This window comes from Monodelphis domestica, chromosome 5, assembly GCF_027887165.1.
Source record: "Monodelphis domestica isolate mMonDom1 chromosome 5, mMonDom1.pri, whole genome shotgun sequence".
NCBI lineage: Eukaryota > Metazoa > Chordata > Mammalia > Didelphimorphia > Didelphidae > Monodelphis > Monodelphis domestica.
Genome location: NC_077231.1, coordinates 254,246,415 through 254,271,120, shown reverse-complemented (window position 1 = coordinate 254,271,120; position 24,706 = coordinate 254,246,415). Strand labels below are relative to the sequence as shown.

The 24,706-nt window shown below is 36.2% G+C and overlaps 1 protein-coding gene across 5 annotated transcripts in view; it reads right to left on the bottom strand.

The window, feature by feature from the left end:
- Positions 1-24,706, bottom strand: part of ZNF438 (zinc finger protein 438) — a 213,857-nt gene that overhangs the window by 47,751 nt on the left and 141,400 nt on the right. For all 5 annotated transcript variants that reach the window (XM_007504799.3, XM_056800902.1, XM_007504803.3 and 2 more), the window contains one exon: positions 2,759-2,826. In XM_007504799.3, coding sequence (XP_007504861.1) covers positions 2,759-2,795 — 37 coding nt within the window. In that variant the 5' untranslated portion in view covers positions 2,796-2,826. The remainder of the gene's footprint in view (positions 1-2,758; positions 2,827-24,706) is intronic.

Sequence of the window (24,706 nt, the reverse complement as noted above, 5' to 3'; positions counted from 1 at the left end):
TTCATTTGGTTCTCCCTCAGCACATGTTATTTGTAGTATCCTCATGGAACACGATACACCTGTATTTCCCTCTCCATTAACCCTCACACAAGTTTCCTCTAGCAGTCTCTTTTTCTTTGGTTAGTAAATTTCCACACATAAATATATATATATATATATTTTAAATATAGAAAACTAATCCATCATTGTTTAAATCTATTTATTTCTTTTGAATAAGGTATACCCTTCCATAATCATCTTCTAGGTGTACAATCCATCCAACCAAGTTCAAGTGATATCTATGAAGTTAAACACATCTTATATCAAAACATGTATGCATTATTTTCCATACATTATATGTCTTTGATTAGACATATGAGGTTACATATTTTATTACTACTCTTTTCCTAGAAATCATCTTCCAAGTGTTGATTCTCTATTGATCTTCTACTTGTTTTTCATCTGCTATTCTGTACTATTAGACTTGGCAATGATATGTGCGGATTTTGTGCAAATACATATTTTACCAGGTTTCATTATATATACTTTATCTTTAGTTTAAAGCTCTTCATTCCTATATTTGACAATAATGTCAAACTCAAATAGAAAGAAATTCCTTTAGGTAGGACACTGACTTAGAAAACCTCAAATTAACATCATTTATATTGTATTATATTTTCATTTATTTTGTTAAACATTTTCCATTTCCATTTTAATCTGGTTCCAGCCACACATAGGAATTTCTCATTTCTCTTTTAAGTCATGGTTCAAAAGTTCAAATATCATTCTCTATATTCTGAGCCAACTATTTATTTCCTTAACCATGATTGTTCAAGGGACTCATAGAAGTACAATTTTTAGCAAGACTTCAACTAATTATCTACTAATTTAGTTTCCTCATTTTACAATCATAAAAATAATTCCTCATAATAAGTGGTCAAAATTGAACTAGAATCCTGGTTTCTTGAATCCCAGTTCAAGAACTGTTTCATTGTACCCTGAAAAAATATGTCTGTATTCCATAGTGAGTATAAAGTGCATTTTGCTTTTATTCTATAAAGTGCTCTTTCACCTATGCCCATAGTAGTAAACCTATGGCACAGAGCACTCAGAGTCCTCTCTGTGGCCAGGTGCACCACTGCCCCAGCACAGAGTTCCCCAGAGTTCATTACTAAAATGCCAGAGGGATGCAGGACAGGCTGCTCCCCTCCCCATCTCCACACGCTGAGTACCTTTCTCACAATATCCACCCCTCTAAAAGGTCCACTATCGCTGACCTATGCCTATCCTATTCCTATCACCCAAAATGTTAAAGACAGAAAAGAGGGACTCATATGCATAAAAATGTAATAGCAGTACTTTGTGATGTGGCAAAGATCTGGAATGTAGGAAGGGTGCCCATCATTTGGTAATCAGCTGAACAAATTCCACTATATAACAGAATATTCTTGTGCCATAAGAAATGATGAAATGACTTAGAAAATTCTGGGGAAATATGATGCAGAATGAAGTAAGTAGAACCAGGAAAACAATTTATACAATGATCACAAAATGATAAAGAAAAACAACTTTGAAAGATTTAATTATCTGATCACTACAATGATCAAAGCTCATTCTAAAAGGCCAGTGTTAGAGAAGTGATGGATCCAAGATGTAGAATGAGACACGTTTTCAGTATGATTATGCTAATTTGTTATAAGGGAGGATTTTATTTTACTCTGTTTTATTTGAGGGCTATTGCAAGAGAGGACTAGTAAAAGTACTAGTAAAACTAAGTAACAGTAATGCTAAAAAGGGGAAAATAGGAAAGAGAAAAATAGAAGAATTTTTTTCAAGCATAAAAAAGAAGGAAGTTCAGAGAGAGAGAGAGAGATACAGACAAGCAGGCAACTTTGAAACTAATATATTTGAATTTATTACATTTTTACAACTATGTAATAGAGATTATAGTTCCATATAAAATTGTATTGCTCTGTTCCTTTTTAAAAAAGGAAATGAATGTCCATATTTGTTGGTATTTGTCATGTATAGAATAACAAAAAATTTTTAATCATTTTGAAAAATTCAATTCAGTTAAAGTATTGTCTGTATAAGGTACTTATTGCTTCTAAGTAGGTAGGGGAGGATCACAAGGGGGTAAAAAAGCAGTCCTTGCCCTCAAGAAATTTATATTTTAATGGACAATAAATTACAGATCTAAAGCTTCCATTTTATCTGAAAGACAATAGGGGGCTGCTGAAGATTCTTGAGCAGGTGAGATCTGTGCTTCAGGAAGATTTTTTTAGCAGTGATGTGGAAAATAGATTTGGAAAAGGGAGACCAATTAGGAGTCTACTGCAATAACAACTGAAATAGGGAAATGAGGGGGAGGGAATAGTCCAGATGATCCTGAAGTTGTGAATTGAGATAACTCATATAGTGCCTTCAACAAAAATAAGGAAGTTAAGATGCCAGATGAATCTGTATCATAAATATCCTTCAGATTAAACAAAACCCAATATAATGCTATAAACTTAATAGACACTGAAGTAATGATGACAGTGATATTAATTTACTAAATGAGTTAATTTTGCTCTAAGTTTTCTATTAATACCACTCTCTAAAGTTGCTTTGCATTTCTAGAAACTTATTTATATAGTAATTGTGAAATTATGTTAATAAATTTGAAATACTCATAATATATTAGCATATTGATATATATATAATATATAATGTATAACATATTACATGTAATTTAATAATTTATAACCACTATTGCTCCTTCCATGTCTTATCTTACCTTGCTCTTTTGGAGGTACCAATAAAGAATTATCCATTGTGATGTCTTTGGCTCTGAGAGCAGCTCTCCTAAAAAAGAAAACAAACACCATCATAAACATAAGAAAATAATTTAGTATATATGATAAACTTAAATTCTAATGCAATATTTATTTGCATCTAAAAATTTTCAGACTTACACATTTTTAGTAAGTGGATGGCTACTCAATAAATGAAGAGCCCCACTAAGGAATCCATTTAGTTCTCAATGTATAACCAGAGAATATTTTTCTTTTTCATCGTAATATAGGGTATTTATGATACCTAACAACTCTTGATAAATTGGCACTTTTGTACACCAATAAAAATTAATGTTCATAATGACACCTTCTTAAACATTAATAACATCTATATAACGTATACATAAGTCTAACATTAATGTTAAATGTATTGTAACACACTTGTTTAAGGGTCAAATTTTCAGCAACTTCATATCATTGGAGCACAACTCTCAATGCATAAATAAATGAAAAAGGCCAATATAACTGTTACAAAGCCCATGTACTTTCCTCCCCATGGAAGATGCCTTCCCTAAAAGCCTACATACACTCACTTAATATATAAATCTAATTATATGACTAACTGATATTTCTGACAAAGCAGATTTGAGTAGAGGGATTGAAAGGAAAGGGAAAGTGGGCTGCTACAAGTATATACAATTACAGCAATGCTTTAAAAATGAGAAGTGACATACAAAAATATGTTAACTGAAAAACACTGTTGTCTAGCATGATTTATTGTAGGAGCAGAAAATCTTACACAATTCAGTAACTCCTGATGACATCACTACTAAAGTACAGTATAATAATGATGACACTCATAAAAAAGGTTATATTCAATATGTTCCTTTCAGAAGTTGAGGAATTATATGTTTCTCAAAGATTTATATTAATAATGGTTTTTAAATGTTGTGTTCGACTGCAGTTATTTGGGGCATTTATTCATACATACATACACACACATAAAGTATTTTATTCCTATACCATGTTAGGCAACTGAGAGAAAAGTGACCCCAACTGGTCCAGTTATAGTAGGGGACTTGTGTAAATGGGCAGCTTGTCTCACCGCTAAGCATGTGGCTCTCACTGTATTAGGCTCCTGATTAAGTCAGGGTGAGTAGATGATTACTTCCCATTCTAAGGATGAAAACTCCCTGGAAGGGGGATTCTACCATCAAGTCTCTTCGGGACTAGAGTCTACGTAATAGTTATTCCTTCTCTCCCAGGTAAGCAAACTGACTCTATCTGGTTCTCTCAGATGGGGGGGGGGGGGTGTCTGGTCTCAGGTTAGAACTATAGGCCTCGTGCCAACAATGACTTCCCACTTTCTTCTGTGATCAGTATAAACTGACTTCCACAGGCAGCTGCTGCTGGTGGTGTCCCACAGGACTCATAGCCTGCTGGCAGTGATGCTTTACCATCCCTTATTCAGTCTCCTACAGAGTGAGACTGAATGCTGAATAGTATTTGCAGTTCCCTTTTAAACTTGAAAACTACAGCCATTAGCATGAATACCATATAGGTTATGATCAGATGATAATATTGACCATCACATTAATGGGATCCCTGTTAATATCGGATTAGATAGAGTATAAGGAATGTTTACAATTTCAATTTCTTCATCATTACAAAATATCATTTAAATTGGTCAAGATATGCTAGCTACTACTACAGTCTCTACAGGGGTTTTTCTGTTAAGTTACTTCCTTACCCAGACTTCCAAACTAAGAAAGATAAATTATATATATAATCCTGCAAACTAAAGTTTCCTTTATCAGTCTCATATATCAATAATACTTTGGCTTTTATGTGGCCTGATAACTCACATGTGGGTACTATATAATTGCAATAAAATCCCAAATTTAAAATTGTTTGAGAAAAAATTTTCAGGAAAATGAGCTTTGATAATTTTTTGCATTAAGAAAATGAATTGTTTGAAGAAGATGCTATGAAGATGCCTGAAAAAACCTCCATGGTATCAGGAGATCCAGCATGAACTTTGGAGTATAACTGATTGAACTGTGTGTGTGGCGGGGGGTGGGGGGGTGTTAAACACAAGTATTTTGAATTTAAACTTGTATACCATAGGGGATTGCCCCTAAATGGCTTATTGTCAATGCACCTAGCAAACATTGGTTTGCTCTCTCTCATTCTTTATCTCTCGCTATCTCTTTGATTTCCCTCTTATCTCTAACTATGATAGTTTAAAATGATCCATTGGAGAAAGTCGTGTCCCAAAGGATAGCAGGGGGATTGTGAAAGAGAATTCTTTACTCTGTTGTCTATCCTGAGTAAACAGTAACTTAAGTACTTCACTAGATTGTGAAGACAAGATTAAGTCTCCTTTGTGGACCTTTTGATTGAATCACCACAAGCTTGAACTAGGTGGAGGAGTTTGAAGGCCACTTAGGGAATTCACTCCCTCAGCAACTCAATCAGCCAGGATGAGTATCCATCTCTCCAGAAGGTGAGAAGTTGATCCCACAAACACAGCCCCCCTGGGTAGTGTTAGACATTTGGATACTGTGATTGTCCCCTGTGAAAAGGGGCAGGGACAAAAAAGTCACCATAAAAGCAAGCCCCAAACTCCCTCAGAGCAGATTGTGTTTGAGAAGATAGTCTGAAGAGACTGTCTTCTGGTCATAGTCTTTTAATTGGGGAAGAGTCTTTGAGGGAGTTTTACTGGAGACTGTGGCTTGGATTGCAGACTTGGAGCATGGCTTCAATTTAGACTTTGACTCCTGGACTTGTTGGAGGAGTGAAAGGCTGACTCCTTTCCTAGTTTCCTAAGAGACTAGCTTCCATCTTGGAGGAGACCTGGTGGTTACTCACCACCAGCCTTCCTGGTTGAGAGCTAATTAATCTCTATCTGGATTAAGCAGACCCAGAGTAAACATTTAGATTGATAGGATAGATAACCTCTCCACATTTCTCTACTTTATTGTTTCCTCTCCATTTTGTAAATATATATAAATACATTTCTGACTTGAGATGACCACATAATTTCATAAAAATTATTGTCCAACCATTAATTTTCACCTTTACAGTACTTTCCAAATGTGAGAAGCATGATCTAGTCTGCCTTGTCCATCCTGAGTGACTTTGGTCCATGTCCTCCTGGAAACCCTCCATCAAGGATAAACCTTAGTGCCAGAGGCCTCCTCATAAATTTCTTGGAATAGCCTGGATACCAATAAAGCACATAGACTAGCTATCAGTTGTTCCTGTCTCCTTTATGTGATCAGACTCTTGTTTCTTTTGGTGATACATCTCTCTTTAATGCTCCTTTTTTCTTTTCTTTTCTTTTTATTTCAGAGACTTGGTTAAAAGTTTCTTTTGCCATTGAAAAGTATATTAGCTGAAGATAAAAATGATGGAGTTGAGGCAGATGTTCTAGGACACATGGGCCAGAATACATTTGGGTTTTCATTGATGTGAGTATTCTTTCCAATGATGTAGAATGTAACCCATTCATATTTACCATCAGATGTGACTTTCAAACATGTCCTGTAATAAACTCACCATTGGGAATCTGCCCAATTTACTGTGGGCCTTTACTTTTCTTTTAATATTTCAGTGAAGCTACTGACTTTTACTTCCTATTTTAATATTTATTATTAGGGAAAGTTTACTGGGCAAACATGTATAAACTATTATGATAAAGTAACAAAATGCATCAATAAAAATATTTTTAAAAGAAATAACCTCAAAGCCCAAAACAAAAGGTTGAAGGCATATCAACAGAGCATAGGGGCTGTCTATTAACTATTACTCACCCTGGTTATGTGGCCTATTGCATGCTTTTTTTCTGGTCATGGCTATATGCATTTCTGAAGGCAGTTGTTACACTACTTCTCCTTTATAATTTCTTATTTGTTTTTCATTGAAGCCCACTCACATCCACCATGTATGTGTCCCTCCATTGCAACTTGGATGATCCTCAACTTCTTTATATGTTGTAGAATTCCATGACTTGCAGATATACATCGACACCAGAAGAATACTGGTATTAAAAGATAGGCAGGCCTTTGTTTCAGGGAGGAGCTTGGGATCATTAAAAGGATTATGAAATTATGATAATCTATGTACATGTCAAAATTATATGAATTCCTTAAAAGATATGACATAACAGATAACCTTGTTGAGATAATTTTGCTCAATGACATTGATTGCTAAAATCAAGTGAGACACAAAATAGGGAGATGTATACTTGCCAAAGATACTTGTTCACCACTGTGATACAGTGTAGAACACAAATTGAAAAGGGATTTCCCCTAGAGGGTGAAATATTCCATATGCTCATTTTTTGAGGATGTCATTATACTGACTGTATAAAGCCCAGAAGGTTACAGGGGTTTCTAATGAGATCCATCATTATCCAAAATGGCTTGGCCTAGCTATTAACAGGAAAAATTAAGTAGATGAGGAATGACTATTATTTAGGCCATAATATTCAGTTGAATGGATAACCTACAGAATTCACTCATCTTTATATAATTATGGATAAACACTGCAATTGGACAATTAATGAGACCTAGAATTGGAAGGCAATATATACCTTAATAGATGGCATATACAGTAATAACTTATTGGATGCGATGTCTGTTTCTCCAGAATTTTCTATTTTCTGACTATGATGGAAAACAGAATTTATCTCCCAGATATATCACATAGAAAAAGATGATGCATTAAATAGCTACTTCTCTCTGAATATTTCACAGACATCAGCCAAGCAAAGTCAATGTGCCGACAACTTAAGAAATACAATCCTTTGTCAGCATGTAGGTAGCACTTTGTTCCTGAGCACCATACAAAAGTTTTAGATAATTATAACCTGACTTGCCTTACTTGGATTGCTGCAAAGTACATTAGTAGGAAAGTCTATCAAAAAGGGAAAAAAATTAAAGAAGACAGACTGTTCATGTCATCAATTACAGCAAAAGCTAATACAGTGTGCTTTATAAACCAGTCTTACTTTTAATTTTGGTTAATATACCATATTTAAACATAGTTGATTAAAAATGAAAATTGAGTGAATTGGCTGCTTGAGAAAAGTGACAGCTTGATGGTGCTCGAAATAGAAATCTCTCATTTATTCCTAGGACAGGGACTACACAAAGGCAGAAGCCAGTTCAACTTCTTTATGCTACCTTGCCAATGTCCCTAAATATGAGGTGTGGGATAAAACACTTTTAAGAAATAAAAGGATAATCACTTTCCACAATCCTAACACAAGCTTATTATTCTTAGTACTTTTCTTTTATCTACTGTGGGTACTAATCACAAGGGACTGGGATGAGATCACAGTCCCATTTCATAATAGCTACAGATCAATTCTCATTTAGTATCTTTTCACTATTTTTCACATGGATCTATCTTCTTCCCAGCAATCTCTAGGCCACAGGACCTCCACTCTACCACCACTGGCTTCATCTCTTCCCCATCTAAAAGTTGGTCTGTGCCCCTAGAACCATCCTGGGCTCTGACATGTCAAATTAGGCCTTATTTTCCTTAGATCTAAGTCTCCATTACACTTCCATCGGTGCCATCTATATGCTATGCCTCTGCCCATCCATATTTTGGCTTCCTCCATTAAAATGTAAGAGCCTTGAGGGCAAGGACTGTCTTGTTTGCATATATTTGGATCCCTAGTGCTTGGCACAGATTATAAGGAAGAGGCAGAGTCAAGATGGCCACTTAAACACCACAAAAGTCCAGACCTCTCTGAAAACCCTTCCACACCAATCAAAAACAATGTGCTTTGAGGGGACAAAAAAAAAAACAAATCTAAAAACAGGACAGGGCTGGGGAACCTTCCTGCTGGATACAACTTAAAAGGTACACCAAAAAAAGTCTGAAATCTTGAACTCTCAGGTTCAAGGGAAAGGAAGAAGGAAGGTCCTAGGACCCCTCCTCCTCCTACTGTTCTGAGTCTCCAGTGGTCATTGAAATCTCCTGGCAGGCAAGGGTGCTAGTCCAGAGGGAGTGCCTTGCTGCCACAGCTGTGCCAGGCTCAGGGCATTGAACACAGGTGGCAGGGAGGCAGTTGAAGGGGAAGTGTAGAGAGGGCAGCCTAGTTGCAGCCAAAATGCTCCATCTTGCTCCACCCCTTCTCAATTGGCCTCAGGGCACATCCAGCTCTGCAGATCAACTCTGTCCTGGATTAATATTATCAATAGGAGAGATAAAAAGCCTTCAGAGGCCAGGGAAGCTCAATCTCTAACACCCTGCCCCCACTGACTCCACTGAGAGCCTTGCTGACTAAACTCTGAGGGTGCAGGCTGCAACCCCTACAAAATGCCTTGATAACAAGATGGGAAGCCACTCCCTTCAACCTCCACATCTTCACCTACACCTTCAGCTTCTGCTGCCAGATAGGGAAAATGTGACCTCAGGGCTCTTTAATACCATCAGCCTAACCTGGTCAGGTCAATCAGCAGAGCAAAGAAGAAGGCTCTTCAAGATACAACAGCCCAAACCCATAGATTCAGCAAATAATAAGAGGAACAAGACTACAGACAATTACAGGGGTGAAAGAAGGGGAAAATATGAGTAAACAACAGAAAAAGAAAAAAGAAATTACACTTGACAGCTTCTATCTAGATAATGAATAAGGAGCAAAGAGAACAGATGAAGACCAAGGAACACCAAGCAAAAACACAGAAACTCCAGCAAATTGGACATAGGCTTTGGAAGAATTCAAAACACAATTCTAAAAACAATTAAGAAAGGTTGAAGATAATTGGGAAAAGAACTTAAAAAGCAAAATAAGTCATCTAGAAACAGAGGCACATGAATTAAAACAAGAAAATAGTGTCTTGAAAGCCATAATTGTCCAGCTTGAAAATGAGGCAAAGAAGGTAAAAGATGACCCACAAAGAAAATCAGACCAGAAGAAGAAGGATGACCAAAAATCCAGGGATGAAATTGAGTCTTTAAAAATTAGAATCCAACAACTAGAAGCAAAAGACTTCACAAGGCTGCAAGAGTCTATAAAACAAAATCAAAAGAATGAAAAAATTGAGGAAAATATGAAACGCCTCATTGACAAAACTACAGACCTCGAAAATAGATCCAGGAGAGACAATTTAAGAATTATTAGACTACCGGAAGATTGTGACAAAAGAAAAAGCCTGAACATCATTCTACAGGACATCATTCTACAAGAAAATTGCCCTGATATTCTCAAACAAAAGGGAAAAATGGAGACAAAGAATTCACAGAATACCTCCTGTATTTAATTCCCAATTTACAACGCCTAGGAATGTTATAGCCAAATTCAAGAACTACCAGACCAAGGAAAAAAAATATTACAAGTTGCTAAGAAGAAGTCATTCAGATATCATGGAACCATAGTTAGGATAACACAGGACCTGGCTGCATCTACACTGAAGCAATGGAAGGCATGGGATATGATATTCTGGAAAACAAGGGAACTGGGTCTACAACCAACTACCCAGCAAAACTGACTATATTCTTGCAGGGGAAATTATGGTCATTTAATAAAATAGAAGACTTCTAAGAATTTATAAAGAAAAGACCTGACTTAAACAGAAAATGTGATGCCCAAACACAGAACTCAAGAGAATCACCAAAAGGTAATTAAGAAAGGGGGGAACACCCCCCCCCAAAAAATTTTAAGGGACCAAATAAGTTCAAATTATTTGTATTCCTATGAGAAAAGATGATATTGGTAACTCTTAAAAATTATTGTTATCATCAGGGTAGCTAGAAGTATACCTAGAGGGAACACTGAAAAACTGTATAGGATGAAATGTTAATATATATTAAAAAAAACTATAGGTAAAAAAAAGAGGATAATACTAAGAGAAATGAGAAGAGACAAAATGGGGTAAATTTATATTTCATAAAGAAGTACATGGTATGGGGAGGGGGAGAAGCCCTAGTGCTTGGCATAGAGCCTAAAACACAGTAAACATTTATTAATATTTTATAGATTTATCTATCCATCCAAGAGAAATAAGCATGTTACCAGCCCAATGCCATTCAGAAAAATATCATGACTTAAAGAATTTAAATGAGAGAATTTGAAATGTGAGGACATGAAATAAAAGAAAATGTGACTTGGGTATCTCTTAATCAGTGACATATATTTAATTTTCTGCATATTGGGATAATACTTCTACCAAATCATTTTTTGAGAACATAAACTAAAAGCATCTTATTTCTGCTAGGATCCCACTGCTGACTCTAATTTTAAAGTACCAATGGTCAAAGTCCCACAGAAATTCTAAATTCAAAGACAGGACAATTCATACCCATGCACTAGAAATTAATATAATTGTTTAATATCTAGCATGTATTTTAAGACATATTAACACAATTACAGAAATAAGTGCAATATTTCTATATTATTTTTTCTTCCAATGAAAAAAATTTGGTATTTTGTGTCAAAAAACTTTATATTTTAAAATACTCCATCCTCAAACTATTGCAGATTAGGGCTTAAGCCTGAAAAAAGCGTGTCCTTACATATTATCTGTATATTAAGAAGGTGCTGGGAAGTCAAAGGATATGAACAAACAGTTCTCAAAAGAAGAACTGCAAAAGTATTGCCATTGTCTTTTGTGTTATAAGAGGACTGAAAAATGTCATGATGTCTGACTGTGGCTGACTAGAACAATATAAGCTTGCAACGCTCTACCACTGGTCAAGCATATATAGCCCATATAAATATTTAGGGTGAAGATATCTCTGAATTTATGCATGTCCCATTTCTTTTGAGCTACTACATTTCTGCTTTGTTCATAGAACACCATTTCCATTGGAATGGGCTTAGTAACATTCTAAAGATCACCTGGCAAGATAAGGTACTGGACACTGAGGTCCCTTCTGGAACTAAACTGCCAAACATTCAGACTCTACTGTAAAAAACACAACTCCAATGGGTTGGCCATGTTGTTTGAATGCCAAATGTACATTTGCCTAAAAGATTATTTATGGATAATTCATATAAGATAAAAACTCATGGAGGACAGAAGAAGTGATATATAGAAACTTTCATGGTCTCGCTGAAGAACTTTGGTATCTATTATGAGACATATTGGGTCCCTGTGTCAAAGAAGTCACAACTACTAACAATCATATATAAAAGAATGTTCCAAATCACCAACATGAAGAATGCAAATCAAAACTACTGAAGTTTTACCTTGTACCCTTGTTTTATCTCGTACGTTGGTAAAGAAGCTAAAAAATAGGAAGTCACAACTATTAACAATCACATATGAAAGAATTTTTGTTTAAAATGAAAAAAAAGGTTCCTAGCAACTGAACTAATAAAAAAATAATGAACTTATCATTACTGGAAATATTCAAGATCAGAGGATTTTATATTTAGAATCAGAAGAAAGAACTTGGATATCATCTAGTCTAACTAATCTCAGTTTTATAGATGAGGAAGCTGAGGCCCAGTGAGCCATGCCCATGGTCATACAGGCAAGAAGTTGGAGAGATCACTGGATATAAACTTCTTCTCTCTGACTCCAAATACCTTCCACTGAAGAAATGATGTGCTTCAATTCCTGCATGAAGTGACAGTTTGGACTACATGACCTCAAAGCCCCCCTCTAATTTTGACACTAAAGTCTCTGTACTTCAGCACTGAAAGAAAAGCACTAAGCAATGTTATATCACTTTAAGCAACCCATAAATAAGCAAGACAGCATGCCTTTCAAGTTCTTTAGATATAAAATACTGTATTACACTTAATCTTCAGCTACTCTAAGGAAAATCACCTATCCAAAACTCAGAGGGTGGCAGATAACCTGTTTTCATGTTGTTGGATGTTTACACTTAGGATGTTCATTTAGAGTCTACATCCCCAATCATAATCCCTCAACCCATGTAGTCAAGCAGTTGTTTTCCTTCTGTGTTTCTGCTCCCACAGTTTTTCCTCTGAATGTGGATAGCATCTTTCTCATAGATCCCTCCAAGTTGTTCTGGATCACTGCATTGCCGCTAATGGAGAAGGAAGTTCATTACATTCGATTGTACCAGTGTATCAGTCTCTGTGTACGATGTTCTCCTGTTTCTGCTCCTCTCACTCTGTATCAATTTCTGGAGTTTGTTCCAGTCCCCATGTGTAAACCTTAAAATTTCTTAGACTTATAAATGTTGGAAATTTCACCATTGGGAAATTTCATACTTGGAAAATTTCTTACTGATAGTCTATTGGAATGTGAACCCCATTGGCATGGGAGGTTCCTCCTCCTCCCTTCTTAAGATTACTTTAGGACAGAAACCTTTTGCTGAACAATGGAAAGGGCTTTGACCTATGCTTAAGCATAGAACAGGAAGTTCTTTGAGCCACGATTGATTTTAGAATTGATACAATCTCCACCCTACTCAGTCCTAACAGGATTTAGGAAGGGCTGCAGCATAGATCAAGATTTAATTAGTTGAAAATATGACCTTCAACAGACATGTGCAAAGGGGACAGACCTCTGGGCGGTCCTGGGTTAAGCTAGAGCCACCATTGGCACAGGGAAGATATGGACAGTTATTGGTAGATGTGAGAACTGAGGGGAGGGAACTTGGATGGTTTCCTTAAAGATAGCGGGGTCTGAGGACTAGTGGTGGTTGGTTGGAGAGTTTTTGCTCTGAGAGGTGGTGCTCTGAGAAGCTTGCTCTGAAGGAACCTGAAGGTGGAGGCCCCTGAGACTGTTTCTCCATTTTGGTCACGTGAGTGATAGGGACTGATCTCTTTCCTTTGCCTTAGCTATCTAAGGGCTTGGGCCTTTTGGCCCAGCCTAAACAGAGGGGGGTATTTAAGCCCTATTCCCTTCCCCCCCTCCTCTCTCTCTCTCATACCTTTCTTCCTCCTGTTTGTAATTAAACTCCATAAAAGGTTGACTGCTGACTTGAGTTTTCATTTGGGAATTACATAGCTGAATTCCTTGGTGACCTTAAATTAATATATATCAGTCTTTTAAAGTGATTTCCTTGTCACACATGGAATTCCTCCACTTTATTATTCCTTTGAGCACAATAGTATTCCATCACCAACATATACCACAATTTGTTCAGCCATTTTCCAATTTTTTTCCACCACAAAGAGTGCAGCTATGAATATTCTTGTACATGTCTTTTTCCTTATAATCTCTTTGGGGTACAAACCCAGCAGTGCTATGGCTGGATAAAAGGGCAGACAGTCTTTTATCATAAAAAGCAGGCCTAGAATTTGGCCTTTATTCCAATATAGACAAACATGAAGCAAGCACCATTTTAAAGGTACTCTGTTTACATTTCCAATTTATTCTGTATATAACTTGTTTGTATGTAGTTGCTTGTGTGTTATCTCTCTCATTAGAATGTAAGGAGTAAACTCCTTGAGAGCAAGAATTGTCTCACTCTTCTTTGTAGCTCTCATTGTTTAACACAGTGTCCAGCACATAGTGAGCATTTAATGAATGTTTATTGACTGGGTGAGGCCATGATTCTGAGATTTTTCAAATATATCAATATTGATCTAAGTTTGACTATATCTAGAGAGAAGAAAGATCTGGGAAGCAATTATCAAAACATATTTTATTTTTTTGTTAATAATTAGTGTCAAACTGTGCTGTTCAATTATTTGGGATTCCTTTCTAAATTTATTACCTCAATCATCCTTCTAGAGACACTTACTGGCATTTAATTCAAATGCACTCATTTTTAATTCAATATTCTAATTTGAAAGAAAGGGCCATTTTTATATAAGGCTCAATGCCAATGGAATTTCTAAAAATTGAAGTGAGATTGAAACAAGTGCATTATCTTTTGCTGACACCATATCTTTGAGTAAATGTCACACATTTTAAAGATCTGCTGATGCTCTTAGAAAATTTCACTTGAGGGGTAATTCTAGCTCAGAATCACATTTCCTTCATTTTAAAAATTTCAAGTGTAAAAGAATTTTTTTATAACAGTCACTAGTAGCACTATTAATGAGTATTGTTAGAAACTTCCAAAAACCTATGAAAGAAAAAAATCCACCACTACTTCATGGGCCTGCATAACTAACAACTTAGACCTTTAAACACCCAAACTTTTAAAATGTTAATTATTCCTTTCTAAATTTTAAGATCTTTCTAACCTAACCTAACTTCTTCCAGAAGGCTGAGCACCATCTTATGAGCATAATGATTATATTGTGCTTCAATATAGTGATGTATTCAGAACCACCTAAGATATGTACACAAAATAAGGCCAGATTGCTATGCTTTCAGGGATTTTCATGTCTACTTTTTATAATTCCTTGTCATTTCTAAATGTCAGGCATCTGATAGCCTCATTCTCTAATTTGATGGTTTTAAGGGGCTGAGAAATTTCATAACTAAGAATAATAGAATTATGTGTCAAATAGCTGCATTTAGGCATTGAAGTAATTCAACCTGATAATTGCTAAGAACTTAATAGGTATATAACATTCATGGAGTTTAGATAGAGCACTGGGTTTAAAGTCCAGAAAACCTGAGTTAAAATCTAGCTTCAGACACTAGCTGTGTGCCCCTGGACAAGTAAGTCATTTAACCCCTGTCTGCCTCAGTTTCTTCATCTATAAAATGAGAATGATAATAGCATCAACTTTCAGGGTTGTTGTAAGGATCAAATGAGATAATATTTCTAAGTGTTTAGCTTGATGTCTGGCACATAGTAGACACTACAAAAATATTAGTTATTATTATTCTTATGTAGGTATCATGGACATGAGAAGTTTAGATAAGATTGTTCTTGGTGTCCTGGAGATTATAGTAGAGAAACAAGATCTGAGAGATATACAAATAACTATAATACAAAATAATATCTAACAAGTATAATCACAGAGAAGTTTGTGATACAAGGTGAGGGGGAGGAGATTATCACTAATTAAGTAGAACCAAGGAAGGCTTCAAGGAGGTGGCATTTGAATTGAGCTATAAAGGACAAGTTAGAAAGTAGGGGTAAGGGTGTCATAGGCATAGGGAACACTGGGAACTGGGAATCCAAAACTAACTTCATTTTGTTAGGTAGGTCTTGCTTAGCTGTAAATCATATAATCTTGAGGAAATTAAGATGTTGAGACAACTTTGAGAAATTTGGATAAGGGAGGTTGACTACAAAATGTTCCATATATTTGCTTTATGCTTTTTAATAACTACAGAATATTCCAGCATGTTCTGGAAATAACCAAAAAATTTGTAAAACTGATCAATCGAAAGAAATTCTGCCCATGTTACTCAAGATGTTGAAAGTTAGTGATTTTTAAAATATCTATTCCTATATTGAATAAGAATGTGTTAAGTATTCTTTTTTTCAAATTTATTTAGAATATTTTTCCTTGGTTACATGATTCATGATCCCCCCACACACACCATTCTTTCCTTCCTCCTCCCAAAACCAACAAGGAATTCCATAGGGTTATACATGTATCATTATTGAAAACTTACTTCCATGTCATTCATATTTGTAGAAGAGTGCTCCTTTAACATCAAAACCCCAAACATACCCCCACTGAACCATGTGATCGATCATATGTTTTTCTTCTGTGTTTCTGCTCTCACAGTCCTTCCTCTAGATATGGATAGTGTTCTCTCTCCCAAGTCCCTCAGAACTGTCCTGGATCATTGCATTGCTGCTAGTAGAGAAGTCCATTACATTCGATTGTACCACAGTATATCAGTCTCTGTGTGTAAGGTTCTCCTGGTTCTGCTCCTTTCACTCTGCATCAATTCCTGGAGGTCATTCCAGTTCACATGGAATTACTCCAGTTCATTATTCCTTTCAGCACAATAATATTCCTTCACCATCAGATACCACAATGTGCTTAGTCATTCCTCAATCAATGAACATCCCCTCATTTTCCAATTTTTTGCCACTATAAAAAGTGCAGCGATAAATATTTTTGTACAAGTCTTTTTCTTAATTAATCTCTTTGGGGTATAAACCTGGCAGAGGTATGGCTGGATCTTAGGGCAGACAGTCTTTTAAGCAAATTGCCCTCCAGAATGCTTGGATCAATTCGCAACTCTGCCAGCAATGCATTAGTGTCCCAATTTTGCCACATCCCCTCCTACATTTATTATTTTCCTTTACTCTCATATTGGCCAATCTGCTAGGTGTAAGGTGGTACCTCAGAGTTGTTTTTATTTGCATTTCTCTAATCAGGAGGGCTTTAGAATACTTTTTCATGGATTTGTTGATAGTTTTGATTTATCTGAAAACTGCTTATTCATGTTCCTTGACCATTTATCAACTGGGGAATGGCTTGATTTTTTTTTTGCAAGTTTGATTTAGTTTTTTATATATTTGGGAATTAAACCTTTGTCAGAGAATTTTGTTATAAAAGTTTTTTCCCAGTTTGTTCCTTTCCTTCTAATTTTGGTTGCATTGATTTTTGTTTGTGCAACCCCTTTTTAATTTAGTACAATCAAATGATTCATTTTACATTTTGTAATGTTCTCTATCCCTTGCTTGGTCTTGATGTTGTTAAGTATTCTTGAGGGGTCTTTGTTCCCCCTCAAAGGGTCTTGGACCTGACTTATTACGCATCTGTTGTTGTTGTTCAGTCACTTCTGTCTTCTTTGTTTGTGACTCCATTTGGGATTTCTTGGCAAAGATATTAGAGTAGTTTGATATTTTCTTATTCAGCTCATTTTACAGATGAGGAAATGGAGCCAGACAGGGTTAAGTGACTTCCCCTGGGTCATGCATCTAGTAAGTGTCAGAGGTCAGATTTGCACTCGGGAAGATCCTATACTCTGTCCACTGTACCACTTAGTTGCCTTGATATGCTATTTCTAGCCTTTGTGAAGAAGAGAAAAATTACAAGAAAATGCAGCAAGACATGAAGCTGGAGATTGATCAGCTGTCAATCAAAGGAAAATTCCATGTGGAATGTGACCGGGAAACAGTGGAAGGCAAGAGTCAACTGCTTGACTGGATTTCTGGGCTCTTTGGGCTGATGTTGGTGACCCTGAAAGAAGAAGCTGGGTTTATCTCTGGAACTTGGGATAATCAAGTTGGAGGTGACCTGGCTGATTTGAAGGCAGAAGAAGAAGGACAATAGTCCATATATCTCTCTGACTTACTCTGTTTCATGGCAGTGGTTGAATTGCCATTTCTCTCAGTATCCTCCAACCTAAGACTCACTGTAGATAATAGGGAAATTTCCAACCCTCTTACCTTATTCTCTATCTTTCCTGTTTTCCCCAATAAACCCTTACTTGAGATAAAGAAGAGAAAAGAGGATTTCCTCTGAAACATCATAGCTTACCCTGAGTGGTTTAGGAGGAGGCTGAAGAAGAAGGGGGAAGGGGAAACTGAAGGGAAGAAGAGGGGAGGAAGGGAAATTGGAAGAGGGAAAGGGAGGTATAAAAGGGAGGAGGATAGGCAAAAGAAGATTACTATCTGATCCATTAGTTATCCATTATCCATCAAATATACCCTCCAATATCATCTATTACACCTTCCTAATAAATTGATAAACACTGATTTAATTACCTCAATCTTTATCAATTTCAACTTCAGCAGAACAAAGGCATGGACCATAAGGAACGGGGAAAAGGTCAATTTAGCCACAGCACTGACTTTCTGGAGAAGAACAGTACGGGATAGGGCTGGAAAGATAGAGAGGTGCTAGATTGTAGAATGCAAAGCAGTCTGACTGTAGGGTTTAAAGGAGAGGAATAACAAGAGCAAAGGGGCTCTTCAATGAACACAGGGAATAAGCTTTTAGGGCACAAATTCTATGACTTTTGGGGGACTTCTTGACCTCTTTGTCTTATTTCTTGACTCTCAGCTATGTTCTGGATAGTTGAGATTATAGCATACATGATTTCTGGGAAAATGAGGCATTACTTATGAACAGTTCTGAAATAAGTAACCTTAGGAGAATAAAAAATATAGTATAGTCAGTTAAGTAAGTAGCTATAAATGTTCCAATGGAATAGATATTCTGGAAATCATTGAATTATATGTTGTTTTGTACTATTTTCTAATGATTTCATGTCTCATAAATCTCATCTGTAATTAGAGAGCAAATTACTTGAAGGTAAGGCTATGTCTTAAACTGTACACCCTACAATGGCTTAGTACAAAGCACAATCAATTTCAATAAGACTTAATGTATGTTTGATTTATATCCTCTTTCGGCAACATCTGTAGACATGAATCAATCAATTGACCAACAAACATCTGTTATATGCATATGTTGTGCTATGTGTTAGGGACACTGAACAAATGCTAAACAGCCGTTACCCTGAAGACAAAATAGGCATATATGTCTAGTAAGGAGAGGGTGGACTGCAGAGAGGTGGAAAAGGATGAGGACTGAGAAAAGGCCATTATATTTGCAACTATAAGATCACTGGTAACTTTGGGGAGAGCAGTTTCAGTTGACTCATAAAGTTGGAAACCATATTGCAGAGAGTTTAGAATCCAGTGACAGGAGAGCAAGTAGAGCAATAAATAGAGATAGTTTTTAAGGAGCTGGGCTGAGAAAGGAAGAAAAGATGCAGAGTAATTTGCAAGCAGGGCTAGAAGAATCAAGTGAACGTTTTTTAAGGAGGAGGAAGACAACTTTTTTTTTTTTGGTAGACAGTGGGGGAGATTAAAGATTTGGAGGAGGGAGGAGAATGGGACAACCTGTAGAAGATGGAGGGGACTATGGGATAGCAGCCACACTGCCATATCCATCATATGGCCATTTCACTGCATCATATGCCTTTCCACAAAGCATCACTGCACTGAGCTGACCAAATGGGTTACTCCTGTTTTAAGTTTACAATAAATTCACTGGAGTTATAAAATGTAAATAATTACAATGACCTCTACAAATGAGCCTCTACAAAGTGCGATGTTCATGTCTCACTCTGAGCTTAGGTGTAGGCAGGGCTATTCCGGAAGGATCATGCAATGGAGAATACACACCTTGGAGTCACTACCTCAGTTCCTAGCCTACTTTGGGCACTTGCTGGCTCTATGGCTTTGGCCAAGACACTTCCTCTAAAGCTCAGTTTCCTTATCTGGACCTACTTCACACGGTTGCTAGGGGACTTGGAGGAGATAATTATAAAACACTTTGTATACCTTAAAATGAAATATAAATATCAGCTATTTAAAAATTTATTTTTTTCCAGGGGAATTAAAGGCCTAGAAATTCCTATACCAAGTTGAAAAACATGGGCAATAAGATTGATGGCTGTATGTCTGTCTGTTATATGAAGAAAAGCCTTACTCTATGGGTAATAGAGGATTATAACTAGAAGGGAGGCAATTAGGGGTGAACCACTTTGCTCACACTTCGTGAAGATAGTCAGGTAAGGCATGGAGGGAATGCAAGTTTTTTTGAAGGCAAGAACTGTTTGTCTCACTTTTGTTTGTGCATCCCCAGCCCCGGGCCTGACTGAGTGTAGTCCACAGCAGTGGAACCAGCATCTACCTAGAGGATCTTACAGATCTCCAGAGGCCTTTAAGTCATTATCATAATAATGAAGATATGGGCTAGGAAAAAGAGGCCCATTTTTAGTCATACTTTGAAAAATTAATTTTTACCTGAAGTAACACCTCATGTTGTTAAAGGGAATGTTCATAACATGTACATTTTACCATAGGGACTAATGAAAATAATTTAAGGACAGAAAACAAGCAAAAGAAAACTATTAATATTCTAGGAGATTAAAAACATTTTTTGATCTGTGCTGGCTTTTCTTCCTGTACTTACAGATCTGAAAAAAACAAAAATGACAGGTCAAGAAAGTCTTAAGGCAAATCTGTTGTAGCTCAGTCCAAGTAAAGCCAATGGAAAGATAAAGGAAGAATTCTGAGTATTATAGGGCAGGGGAAGGGAAGTTTTGGCCTAGTCTCCGAGTGATTTAGGACATTCAAAGATGAAACAAATTACCAAATGCTCACAGAGCACAGATGTATCAGGTAAGATGAACTCAAGTCTTCCTGACCCTCAAGTTGTCCCTCTCTCTCTACTTTGCCATGCTTCTTCTCATTCTGAAATCAAGGCAAGGAATGCTTATTTTCATAGGCCAAATGGGGTCTAAACTCATTTTGTCTACTCTGTACATTTATCTTACTAATTTTAATATTGTTCAAAGTGTTCATTGTTTGAGTCTTCTTGACTTTGCAGACTGCATTTCTAGTCAAGTATCACTGTAGTTAAAGAGATTTGCTAGAATATTTCACCTTGAGTGAGGACAACATTATTAAGTTAGGAATGAGAGGAAGGAATTATTGGAGGACTTGTAATGGTAGGCAAACACCCCTGACATATGCTGACTGATTTGTCAGGAATTGAGGCTATGCCGTCTTAGGTGAGGAATAAGACCCATCTTCTTACTTCTTAGCAAGAGACTAGAATCATGGATTTAAAAAATGTAGTAGAAGGATTTAGCTGCTTCAAACTATGTTCTTCATACATATGTCAGCAGTGGTGTACTTCAGCAGGACCAGGGGGAGCCTGGAGAACTATTTCTAAATAGTATGATTTTCAAGCATTATTCTAAAACAAAAAAACTTTAAAACAGTGTTTCTTGGTGTAAAGGTCTAGTTATATTTCAGTTGATTTGATAAAGAGGCAAATTTTAGACATATTTCCAAAGGATTCCTCTAGTACTATTGTTTTGTCTATATATGATATACATAGATAAAAACATTTGCAAACAAGGTTAGGGACTCCCGAGCTAGTGATTTTATTCAAACTCTATTATTCTAGGAAACTTTGGGCCCATTTTCTGATTTTTCAGGATACAAAGAACTGCAAAGTTGAAAGGAACCACAGACAATAGTGGAATAAGGAGGAAGAGGAGGATAATAATAAAAATATTTATATAGCCCTTTAGGTTTGCAAAGAGCTTTACATATATTCTCTCTAGAGCTACACAACAATCTCATTTTATAGACGAAGTAACTGAGGCAGTTACTTGTTAACTGTTAAGTTACTTGTGCATAATCACACAGTAGTACATGACTAAAGCAAGATTCAAAAACAGGTCTTCCAGACTCTATTTGCTGCATAAAATACTATGAAGTATGTGCAGCACCAACACAAATAACTTAATATTTTTTCATAATACTTTTTTAATTTAAAAAAGTAATTTGTTTCTATTCTTACAAGCCAAAGAATACAAACTTTTAAATGATCAGTACAGAATGTTCTAATAGACAGTTCTACTATTGATAAGAAATTAAACTTTAGGGGGCAGCTGGGTAGCTCAGTGGATTGAGAGTCAGGCCTAGAGATGGGAGGTCCTGGGTTCAAATCTGGCCGCAGATGCTTCCCAGCTGTGTGACCCTGGGCAAGTCACTTGACCCCCATTGTCTAGCCCTTACCACTCTTCTGCTTTGGAGCCAATAAGATAGAAGGTAAGGGTTAAAAAAAAGAAAGAAATTAAACTTTAGGTAATCATAAAGTAATACTGTGAGGATCAAATAACTATGATTAATTTGCTACTTTAAAGTCTATTGATAATAATAATCTAATAACTTCTTCAGAAAATATGCCTTTTTTACATAATGAAAAGTAATATCAAGGAATACATGATCAAAAAAAGGTAGATTTTTCATGTAACAATAATGAGAAATAACCAGAAGGCCTGACTCAAGTTGCCCTGGTATTCCTAAATTGGAAAAGAACCAGAGCAAGACTTCCAGGACATTGGGTAGATCTTCTAGGGAAGATGTATGGACAGATATGAAAAAATTGCAGAGAAATGGACAAAGGAAGTTGCATAAAGCTACTCAAGTAATATAACTTGAGTTTCAGTTGATGCAAATCACAGGAGAGTTAGTTAATAATTTGTTTCAGTTCAATCAAGTCTGGCTTGTATCTTTAGAACTGGATTTATTTTATTAATGGCAGCAGATCCTATTTCCACCACACTTGCTGCTCATTTCTTTCTGTTCCTACTACCTCCTGTACAAACTTACCTTATAGCACTAGGGGATCATAATCTTAATGTCATTTTGGACTCTATACTCTCTTCCTCCCTCATATCTCTATCTGATGTCAGATGTTACAACAGTGAGTTTTCTCAGCATAAACCTGTCATTTTAATACTAAATGCTTACAGGCCTTTTTGTCTATCTCCAATCATTCTCCCATTTCAATCTTCCTAAAAATATTATCACTAATATTCTAAACTGAAAATATCAATTTCTGTTTACATATAAAATTAAATTTAAAATTATTATTCCTTAAATGTCCCTCTCCTTCTTTCTTCATGACTAAATTCTTCCATGCTTCCTTTATATCTCTGCAACTAATTCAACTGGAGTAAGATTGGTGATCTTTATCTGGAGCAGTTCAGTTACATCTATCTGCTAGATCTTCAGGCTTTTGTTTATACTGTAGGCTCTTATAATGATGATAATTGACACAAACACTAGTCCTATATGCCATTTCCCTCTAGTACTTAATGCCTGTGTGACTTGGGGGACTGTTATTTAACCTACCTGGGTCTCAGTTTTTTTCATCTATAAAATAAGGTGGCTGGACCAGCTTCCCTTTCCAGCTTTAGATCTATGAGCATTCCCTAACTGATGAGCTCTAACCACTGACTTTTGTCTTAGTGACACATAGCATTCTGTTGTCAGATTCTAAGCACCAGCCTGGCCATGGTGGTTGAAGTTTTTGTCTGTCTTTTGTTTGGACTGTGATTTTATCTCATCATATTGGAAAGCAACATGGTAGTGGTGAAAGAGCTGACTTCAGAGCCTTGACAATCTCAGTTTAATTCTAACCTCTAGAAGAGGATGTGATCCTGGGCAGGTCATTTTGCTTCTCTTGGTCCTAGTAGCAATTTTCTAATCTGAACTGGTAGGAAAAGGTTCTTCAAGATGAAACTGGAATAGATGTAATTTTTAAAAATTAACTATCCAAGCTTTTGAGGTTCTCATTAAAAATTATTTCTTGCCTTCTAACTGAAATAATGACCCTGGATATAATATAGCCTCACAATACTATGACATGATGATAAAGCTCAGGATCTAAATTTCAAGGATTTCTGGAATAATAATGATTCAAGAAAATAACTGCAGATAGGAAAAGTGATCAGCAGGAACTTAGCTTAAAAGGAGCTATGCTGGAGAAGGAATTAGGAAAGGAAGTTTGTATCAATATCACATGGTACAATCTATTATTGTGTATCACACTGTGTGAAAATTATAAGATAAACTCACTTTATGATTGGAAAAAAATAAATAAAATAATACTATGGAGAAATTCTAAACTTCATGAATTAGTCTTTAAAAGAGGGCCATTATTAAAGACCAGATCAAATGTAAATGGAACGCCTACTTTAAGGACTATGATTTTGATAATGTGGGTAATACTACAGATCATGGCCCCTTTGGCCCTCAGTAGATTAACTTAAATAAGCCTTTTTCACTAAAAATCTGCCACCAAGTTATTAACTTTCAGGTGATGAGCTTTTACACCCTAAATAGGTTGGCTCTCAGATGACGGACAGGTGGCCCATGCTCTCTGTTTTGTCTGGTCAGGTAGTACCTACCAAAATTGAACTCTGCTGGCATAGATTTCAAGACCAGGGTCACTTGCAAATGATGATGAGGCATCAAGGCAAGGCTTTGGTGAAAGTACATGCATAATATAAAAGATAATTTCATAAAGGAAAAATGTTGACTCTTCTTCTAAGTATAAAATGGGTATGTTGATCAAGGCTCTACCAGCTGAGGATTAAGTGAACCCAATTAACCTAATTTCAACTTGTCCATACTAAGTGGTTTATTTTAGATGTTACATTATTCCACAAAATCCTTTAGGGTACAACATAGAAAACCATAAACAGGCTGTAAAGGTTATGACATTAATTTTGCTGTCATTCTCATGCCTTAAGTAGGCATCAAAAACTAAAAATCATGTCCTCTGGGAAAGAAGGCAAATCTGAAACTAATTACGGTTC